Source organism: Sander vitreus, chromosome 19 (genome assembly GCF_031162955.1).
Source record: "Sander vitreus isolate 19-12246 chromosome 19, sanVit1, whole genome shotgun sequence".
NCBI classification, from domain to species: Eukaryota; Metazoa; Chordata; class Actinopteri; order Perciformes; family Percidae; genus Sander; species Sander vitreus.
Window position 1 is genome coordinate 1,909,428 of NC_135873.1, and position 9,947 is coordinate 1,919,374.

Sequence of the window (9,947 nt, forward strand, 5' to 3'; positions counted from 1 at the left end):
TGTTAAGCTAACCGTACCGATGTGAGAGTGCTATCTACCTTCTCTGATCTTTCTCAATCTAACGGTCGTCAAGAAAGCAAATATGTGTTCCCCAAAACGTCAAAATATTCCACTAAAAAGTGGAGTGTCATTTATTTAATGTTCTAGTTCTTTTCTAGTAGAGAGAATAGCAAAAGGATAACAAAAATACACACATCTTATTCCTTTACTCCAATGTGCTTAGCTTGATTAGGATCAATAATTGATTCCCCCCCCATTTGGTATGGTTATATAAGATAACTAAAACACCTCCTTCACTGCATCCCTCCCTCAATCTGTCCATACGAATCAGAGCTCCGCTGATAATTAGATTTACCTGAATCTAATTTTTCTGGACAACACAGAAGAACACTACTGGGCCAAAACCAAATCATTTAAACACATTTCTTTCATGTCAACTTTATCGGGAACTACCCTCTTTTTGTCTCCAACCATGCCCAATTTGTGATGGCGAATAGAAAAATCTTCAATCCATACTGACATTTATTTTGACAATTGAAAGCTCATCTTTGTGGTAAATCCAATCTGGCATCAACGTGGAGTTGGATTTTTTATTTTTATTATTATTTTTTTTTTTATATCTTGAATGCATTTTTTTCTTCTTTTCTCGTTGTCTCAACTGTTTATGTTTTGTTTCCTTCCTCTCTTTTCCTCTGTGATTTTAGAAATGAGACTCCCCTGCTTTACTCTCTCTCTCACTCTCTGTGTGTCTGTCTCTCTCTGTCTCTGTCTCTGTCTCTCTCTACGCGATGTTGGATATGGGGTCGCTGATTTTCAGACACCTCCAGTAGATGGTTCTTGCCATTGTGAACAGAGCGAGCACGATCAGCAGCACCCACGACACGTAGATCCCTTTAGAGTCCTGGGCGCTCTCCCATGTACCAACCTGAACACAGAGACAGATTAGTTATATTACACAAAAAATATAATATTTTTATATTGTGACTTCAACCTCTTTTTTAATTGTTGTTTTCCTGTGAAATATGTTCACCTCTTTTGGCCTCTAAAACTTAAATCAAATGTAACAATATAAGAAGGAAACATCTTCTCATATTTTTCATGGGGTCAGGGGTCAAAAGTGTACACAGCTCTATTTGGACGACTCATAAGACAAAAAGGTTAAAAGCAGTCAAAGCAGAGACTATCTTCTACCTATCCACACACTAGGGTTGAGTATCAGTTGGGTTTTTTGATGGTGTTTTGAATGACACTTTTAAAACGGTGCCTGAACTGAAATATATATGTAATAGATTTATAATGTATATAATATGAAATATTAAAAAAGGAGCACAAAACGACAGTAGGCGACATTAAAGAACGGCTTGTTTATTGCTAAGGCCATATGGTCAAAATTAAATGATTGATTAATAATGTAATGACAGTAACTTATAAAAATGACTTATTTCACCAGTAAATTTCTGGTAAACGACAAAAACAAGCACCAGATGGGAAAAGGGTATTTTCCAATAACTGTGAATGCACCACAAGGCCGGCGAGTTTCAAGTAAACGCACCGTCTGTGTTGTTTTTCCGACAACGGCAGCTGCAGTCAGACTGTTACGTCCCGGTGTTGGAATCCTCTACAGGGAAATACAGTCACACTTTACACCGCTTAACGTAAGCTGTCAGCATTTTAACCATTGTGTTTATCCAGCTACTAGCTAACGGTAACGTAGCGTCCTGTGCAGCGATGCTTCTGAAAAAAAAAAGAAAAGTCAGGCACCGAAATGAGGCACCGAAATTTTCGTTCTTATTTGGTCTCGTTACTACTGTTTACATCGGAACCGTTGCCCTATTGGCACCGCGGTTCAGTAAACCCTACCACACACAGACAGACACAGACAAACACAGAGTAGGGATCGACCGATATGGATTTTTTTGTGCCGATACCGATTTCTTTTCATCAGCCTTAGCCGATGACCGATACGGGCTGCCGATTTTCTTGCCTAAATTTGGAGCCAATACTGCTTTTGCTCGCTCAATTTAAATCATAAAAATGTAAACCCTGCCACACTGGATTTGTTTTCGGGAATCTGCTCTGCCATTTCTTTAAAAATAATAAACAAAAACACAGATCAGTGTCACTTCTGCAATCATCTTACATTCATATCACCCAAATTATGTGTGCAATGTGCATCATATGGATGGGTGCACTGCATATGGTTAACTGTGCAAGGGTAAAAGGCTTTCATCAACATCTACAACACAGCCTTGATGATGCATTGCTTGCTGACATATTATAAGACAAATATAATCAGGTCATCACAAAATGTCAACACATTTAAATAATTTAAGAAAACAATAAACCTGAAAAGTAGCCATTGAAATAAAGTGCTTGATTTGTAATTTAAGACTGCCAAGGTCCAGCACTCTGCTAGTGGGGGAGGGGCAGTGCATGGTCTGCACGTGAACTGCAGCGTCTCCAGCAACACTGAGCTGCCTGTGGACGCCTGTCCGTAAATAATGGCCGGTATCGCTTATAATACACGTAAAAATGCAAATATCGGCCGGCCGATAAAATCTGTCTTTCACTAACACAGACAGACACACACACACACACACACACACACACACACACACACACACAGACAGACAGACAGACAGACAGACAGACAGACAGACACACACACACACACACACACACCACAAGTCCTGCAGTGGAGGCGACAAGGACAACGAACAGCATGAAGCACAGTAGGCTCCTCCTCCTGGGGTACCGCCGACCAATAGAAGAGCTGGAAATAAAAATCGGGAAATATATTTAATAGTTAAAGGAAAAACTAAATGTTTGTGGGAACATTTTGAGGGAATTGTTGAGGCACTTACACTTTTCGGCAGTGCGGACATCGGGCCAAGGTCCGGTCTGAAAACTCTGTCCACTGCAAGAGAAACAGGAAGTGAAACATGATAATAAAGAAGTGAAATTTGCACCGCAAGTTGTCATCCGTGTGTGTGTGTGTGTGTGTGTGTGTGTGTGTGTGTGTGTGTGTGTGTGTGTCCTACCAGGAATGTATTAGAGCAGTGTCCACAGATGATCCGGATGCCAACGGGCTGACGCTGCGGTTCAGGACTCTCCCTGCCGATGTGAACTGGTCCCAGGTTGATGACACGTTTACTGTCAGAAAAAAAAGAGAAGAAAGACAAGAATTTTTAAGCTGGCGTTGCTCACACTTCCAAATCCACTGTATAAGATACAAGATTAAGTGTGAGAAAAATCTATTGATCCTGGCATGATTTCCCTTTTCACTGGGGCTGGGTACTGATCCTCAATACCTTTTTTTAAACTTACATTCTCGGTAAAAACTTGTTTTGTTCTCTTTGATGGCACCTATGGAGATAGGCGGGAATTGAAGGTGTGTTTTTTGAATATCACTTATACTTAGGGTTAGGGTTAGCAAGATTAATGTTCTTCTTTGTAGTTTTTTTTCACATGCTGCTGCAACAACTAGTAACGTTAGAAAAACTACAACACCACACCGGATCTAGCTAGACCGGGAACAAAACAACAAGCACGTCGCACAACACTTGTTTGGGCTTGCGAGCCGGCCAAAGAGTAGTAGGCTAACGTTACGTTTGGAGTGGATGGCGAGCGCGAGACACCGAAATGGATGCCGATAAGATTCTGAATGGAAAGTTTACTTTTAAAAAGTGGCCAAATGGTTCCATGGACCAGACCAAAGTGATGTGTGTGTTTTGTCGTTGTGAACTGAGCTATCATCGCAGCACGTCCAGTCTGAAATACCACTTGATGGCCAAGCACACAGCTGATGCCATTTCTCCGCGCCCTCGTCAAAGCCAGGCGACAAAAGCACAAAGCAAGCCGATCCACTTTTCCATGTTGATAAGAGCATTAAAATGAGAAAAAAGAATTGGACAAAAAGAAATCTAGGGACATTTAGAATAGATAAAAATGTGTGATTATTGCGATTAATTGCGAGTTAACTATGACATTAATGCAATTAAATATTGTAATCGTTTGACAGCACTACTTGAAACGCTTCCAGAGACCATAAAAAAACAGAATGGCGCTTCACAAACAGGTGAGTTAAAAGAGTGATTCTGTTGCGTTAGATTCACCTACCCTCTCTGCTATCGCTTGTGAATTTTTCGCTACAGACACCCAGCTCGTAATACTGCAAATGCAAGGGCTTTCTATCTTAAAAAAAAGAAAGAAAAGAATTTTAGGCTGGCGTTGCTTACACTTGAATGTCACAATTGACCACTTTCACATCAGCTGTGTGTGACAGCCTTTCTCACTGGGTCTGGGTTTCAACCCTCAATTTCTCTTTTTGAAGTTAGAATCTCGAAAAAAAGAAGAAAAAAAAAAAACACTGTTTCTCTTTGGCAGCAGCTATGCCAATAAGCAGGATATGCAGTTGTGTTTTTGAATATGACTTTTACTTGTTTTTGTCTCATCGTCTATATTACATTACATTACATGTCATTTAGCTGATGCTTTTATCCAAAGCGACTTACAATTGCTATATATGTCAGAGGTTGCACGCCTCTGGAGCAACTAGGGGTTAAGTGTCTTGCTCAGGGACACGTTGGTTAATGTGTCGCAGTGGGAATCAAACCCAGGTCTCCCACACCAAAGGCATGGGTCATTTCCACTGCGCCATCACCACAGTCATCGCTTTTTTCTTTGGTTTTTAGCCATAGTAACCAATTACTTTAAACCAGTGGTTCTCAAACTTCTTCACATTAGGGGCCCCTAAACTGACACAAATTAGACCACAGACTTTGTCCCAGGGTCCCCCTACCTGACAGAATGTTTGCTTTTAGATGTTTTATTACAGCAAGTGAATGAAACCCATGAGCAAAATAGTCATGCAATCTGTAATTGTGTTACTTATGGATGAAAACATAATGAAAATAAATGATTCCCCTTTTTCCTCCTCTTCAAGGACCCCTGGCGGTCCCCGGACCCCACTTTGAGAACCACTGCTTTAAACGCTAGCAGAGACCGTAAAAACAACAACACGATGCTTCACAAACAAGCGAGATGAAGTTTTTGTGACTTTTTTCCTGGGAATGTCGCCATGGACACCCAGCTCGTAATACTGCCAATGCAAGGGCGTTCATCAGTGGGCCGCAGGCTCAATCACCATTGTGTTGCCTTATTCGGCGATAGATAGTGACTAAACAGACATTTATTCAAATGAAAATCTTCGTGATCATGAGTTTAAAGCTACATTGTGTAAGAATTTCTCCCATCTAGCGGTGAAATTGTATATGACAACCAACTGAATATTACTTTCTAGCCCCTCCCATTCCGAGCGTGTTTCAACTCCTACGGTGGCCGAACCCAAAATTAGCTCTTAGTAGCTACATCGTTTACACGCATACACATCACAACTGCACTAAATGCACCTTGCACAATAGGTTTATCTACATCTTTATCAATACTAGTGAAACAGTTGTACATTTTGTATTCCCAACTTGTATATATTTTTAATATTTGTTTTTGTATTCTATTCTATTATTATTTCATGTATATTGTATCCTATTATTTAATGTATATTCTGTATGTGTGCTGTGTGTCTGATATTTTTCTGCTGCAACACCGTAATTTTTTGGGATCAATAAAAAACCTATCAGCTGTTCTAGCCACTCCAATATTAACTTTGGTCTTGTTGCTTTTGATTCTACGCATACGAGAATACTTTGATTAGTTGGTGGAAGTAATTACACATGAATGAGCACATATTTGTGAAAGAACAAAGGGTTTTTTGCTAAGAATCAACTCAATTTCATCACCTGGACAGCATGAAAGGGGAGGGAGAGAGAGAGAGAGAGAGATAGATAGATAAATAGATAGATAGCGATAGAGAGAGAGAGAGAGAGAGAGAGAGAGAGAGAGAGAGAGAGAGAGAGAGGGGGGGGGGAGAGAGAAGACATGCAGGAAACCTGCCGTAGGTCGAATTCGAACCCTGGGCCTCTGCGTCAAGGAATAAACCAACTGAGCTACCCGGGCGTCCACAAGATTGTCATTTTAAACTCATGTGTGGAGGACAGCTTTCCTTTGTTGTTACTCCAATGAGATTTAGTCTGTCTTCATTTTAGCAAAAAAACTGCGCAGCTTAAATAATAAAGATTTAACAATCAAAAGAATTTCTCAGGCCAGCTGCACAAGTAGAATGATGTCAAAACAACAGCATCTGCTAAAAACCTCCGAGAACTAAATAAGGGTTGATGATGACAGTGATTTTGATGAATGGCTGTTGGATGACTTCTTCTGCACAGATGGTGCGACTGCAAGCCAAAACTGGCTGAAAATAATACGCTTTGTTTCTGTGTCTCACCAGTACGGTCTTGGACAGGCGATCCTCTGCGATGTGACTTTGCAGATCAGGAGACAGTTACATGGACAGCGGACGTACTTCTTTCCAACAGGAGCGTTCTTTATCGGCTACAGAGATGAAGACACAAAGCAGAAGCAATGGTTAATGGTTTGTGACTGCAGTCGTTCTAAACCTTCAGACGCTTTCAGATGTGTGAAAACACAGTAAAAGCTAAAAGCTCTCCATTCTGTTATTACGTTTTTGTGATTTAACGCCATAATTCGGCTTCTAACATTAGATATGAATGTTACATATTGCTATGGTAAAATCGGAACTGCTGCAGCGGCAAAAACTAATGTGAGGCATCAAATAAAAACTGCACATAACAAATGTATGAAAGACACATTCAACGCTACAGTACGATGCTTAGAAATACAGGAATCATTCTTGGTTCCACCATTGTACGCTTGGGCAACCCTGTGAGAGAGCTGTGAGCCAGAGCAGTTGTTGTTTTAGGGCTTAGAGGGGCCAAATTCACAGGCCCACAGTCCTGTGATACGACCTAAGAAGACTTATCTACTGTGTCTGAATCCAACGCTGTAGGACTCACCGTAGCTTCGTTGCAGATGCTGCACTTCACCACGTGCTGGTGCGCCTTGCCCTCCACAGATATGGCGCTCTGACAGACGCGGCAGCTGATGACCGGAGCGCTGCTGCTGTCCGGGCTGCCCTGCGGCGAGTAGGGGGGCGGAGGCTCACCTGCTGACACCGAGCTGGGGAACGGCGCAAAACCTGGAGACAGGGACAACCAGGAAGCAACAGTTTAGTTACAGTTTACTGTCAGTGTAGTCTATATCCTTGACCTTCCACTTCCGGGATTGCCCCGTTGCCGCCGGAAATTCCGCCGTTTGTGCTTATTTTCAGGCGGATTTCCGTTACCTCAGGCTTCCTTTCTGTTGGAATTCTAAACTCCGGTGGATTCATGAGGACTATGGTTAACTGCTCCTCAGATCTCTGCAGGGTAAATCCAGACAGCTAGCTAGACTATCTGTCCAATCTGAGTTTTCTGTTGCACGACTTAAAACAACTTCTGAACGTACACGTTCCTTCCCGAGAGTATTCTCCAGAGGCACCGGGGCTCTGTGCAGCGTTTAGCCCCGCCCGTGACAAAAAAAAAGATATATATTTTTTTTCTTCTATAATTTCACTTGAAACTGTTTACCACATTATTGATGATTATTTATCTAAAGTCTTATTGTTATTTGTGAAAGCACCAACTGTCAACCCTACAATATCGTCGCAATATCGACATTGATGTATTTGGTCAAAAATATCGTGATATCTGATTTTCTCCATATCGCCCGCCCTAATTGTAATTAACAATATAATTGTCTTTCAGTCAAATTTAAAAATATTTATTTATTCATTAGTTTTAATTTTTGTTTTGTTTTGAATGAATTCCAGGATACGTCTTTTATATAGGCCTATCCCTGTTATGTGACCCAGAGAATGAGGCTCATCATATACTAGTAAGTAGAAGTAAACAACCCCTCGTTATTATCATAAAACATTTTTTTCTAACTGTATCCCCTCTTGTCGTTCTTGTTGCTATGAACGTGTATAGGGCCAAGTGCCAGCAACTGGCAATGAAAATAAAAAATATATATATATATATATGTATATAGTCTGACCAATAATGACATATATAATTACAATTACCAGTCATACACTTTAAGACCTTAGCTAATGTTAGCAATGATTTGTGATTAAACAAAGAAACTGCGATAATGTAAAAAGAAATTGACAATTAGACAATTATGTAATAATTGTTACAGGCCTAAGTTTCAGTACCAATATCAAAAAAGCAATGCTTTTTCTTTACCAAACTTTGAGAAATATAAAAATGTTTTTCTACAAAATTTGAATGTGTCCAATACTTTGGTTTATGACCAACTACCTGCAAAACTAATGACATTCCCTTCAGCCTCAGGGTTACTTTGTGTTTAGTGCCAATTCACAAATGCCATTTGTGAATTGGCACTAAACTCACGGTAAACATTGCCTGCTCAACATTAGCATGTTAGCATTGTCTTAGCATTCTGACTTTAGAGAGAGTTACAGAGCAAGTCATTCACAGAGGCACTAGCACAGCTGTAGACTCTTTAATTCTCTTATAATTTAGTTAGTTAATTATAAAAGAAACCAAACTTCTCTGATATCAGATGTTGTCTAAACACAAGCAGCTCATTACAGCTGATCTACTGATCTACCAAGTCATGTACTGGATTGGTCAGCAAATACTGTACATCATTTCTATCAGTTATCATTATCAGTGAGTGACACACCAGAAGGCCAAACATTATAAAGTGCCATACAGGAAGGGAAGGAAGTGTGAAAAAGAAGATTACAGTTAACACACAGGAAGAAAAGAGGGAAGAGATCATGCAGAGATTAAGAGTAGAATACAAGCAAATAAAGAGTGAGAGATACTGCATTTAGTTTGGATGCAACAGTGTGAAGTACTTGAACTGAATTAGGAATGATTATTTTCATTATTGGTTCATTTGTCGTTTATTTTTATTTTTTTTGAATAGTCAATACAGTAATTTCTTTTTGTTGAAATGGATTGTAAAAAATAGTATTGAAAAAGTATCGTTCAGGAACCGGTATCGAACATTTGTGAACGATTCCCAGCCCTAAGTATTAGTGCTTTTACTATAATAGTAAAGGATCTGAATACTACTTCCACCACTGCTATTGTGTATTTGAGGATAGCTAAGTATCACTACATTCTGGCAAAAAACTTTATTAACAACACACAAAGTGAATTCCCGTGAGTTAAACCTGTGTCTGCTACTGTAACTTCCATTATTCACAGCTAACGTTAGCTGAACTGCCATCTAAAACTAACGCTAGCTAACATTTCTTTACAAGGTGACGACAGTCTCCATCTTAAATACAAAATAAAATAATGTTGCTGTTACAAAACCTATAAACATGTCTGTAACTGTTGACATACTCTGTGGTTTTGACGGATATCCATGTAAGCTGCCGTTGGTCCCGTCGTACTGCTCGGACAGTAGCGGCGACCGTTCCCCGTCCGCCATCGCTACCAACGGATCCTTTTCGAAAATACCCTCAAGAAGAGTGTGTGCGTGTGTGTGTGTGTGTGCTGCGGCGGGGGAAATCCTTAGACCCTCGGTAGAGATTTCTACCCCAAAGCCTGTCAGTTACTTTGGGTTTTTGACATCCACAGAACACTGAAGGCGGAAGCGAAATAACAAAAACATCTGACTGGGGCGTTATTATGAAACCCACGCAACATCTAGGAAAGTCCCGCCCTTCAATAGCATTCACACACAACTATTGGCCAGACGTCCATGCTTACGCAAGGTAACGTAGCCCGATTTGTTCAGGTCCTATCCCCTGACCAATCAGCTATCCTACCCTTAACCACTCGAGGCGGGACTTGCCTAGAAGTTACGTGGTATCCATAATAACACCTGACGGGGATCTGAGTCACGGCTGTGATGGACAGCGCGCTCGCCCAATCAGCGAGGTTCTTCTTCTTCTTCTTTAGTTTTATTGGCGGGCTACAAACCAACGTTTAGGTGCATGCAGCCAC

The 9,947-nt window shown here is 40.6% G+C and overlaps 1 protein-coding gene across 2 annotated transcripts; it reads right to left on the minus strand.

Annotated features, from left to right (window-relative positions):
• Nucleotides 1-409: 409 nt before the first annotated feature.
• On the minus strand, nt 410-9,622 carry LOC144534248 (type I phosphatidylinositol 4,5-bisphosphate 4-phosphatase-B-like). 2 transcript variants are annotated; one of them, XM_078276077.1, is made up of 8 exons: nt 9,342-9,622; nt 6,933-7,114; nt 6,344-6,450; nt 3,042-3,153; nt 2,865-2,917; nt 2,683-2,773; nt 1,553-1,618; nt 410-925 (listed from the first exon to the last, which is right to left on the minus strand). In XM_078276077.1, exons 1-8 carry the CDS (start codon nt 9,427-9,429, stop codon nt 782-784), a joined length of 843 nt encoding a protein of 280 aa, XP_078132203.1. In that variant the 5' UTR covers nt 9,430-9,622; the 3' UTR covers nt 410-781. The 2 variants fall into 2 exon arrangements, with proteins under 2 accessions (XP_078132203.1, XP_078132204.1); XM_078276078.1 differs by lacking the exon at nt 1,553-1,618 and having other exon boundaries at nt 9,342-9,617.
• Nucleotides 9,623-9,947: the final 325 nt, after the last annotated feature.

Bases quoted from the DNA above. Each gene is read 5' to 3' on its own strand.
- LOC144534248 (XM_078276077.1), bottom strand. From the start codon at position 9,429: ATGGCGGACGGGGAACGGTCGCCGCTACTGTCCGAGCAGTACGACGGG. The intron at 6,451-6,932 runs GTGAGTCCTACA...TCATCTCTGTAG, and splicing joins GCATCTGCAACGAAGCTACG to CCGATAAAGAACGCTCCTGT. The intron at 1,619-2,682 runs GTGTGTGTGTGT...ATTTCCCTGTAG, and splicing joins CCTCCACTGCAGGACTTGTG to AGGATTCCAACACCGGGACG.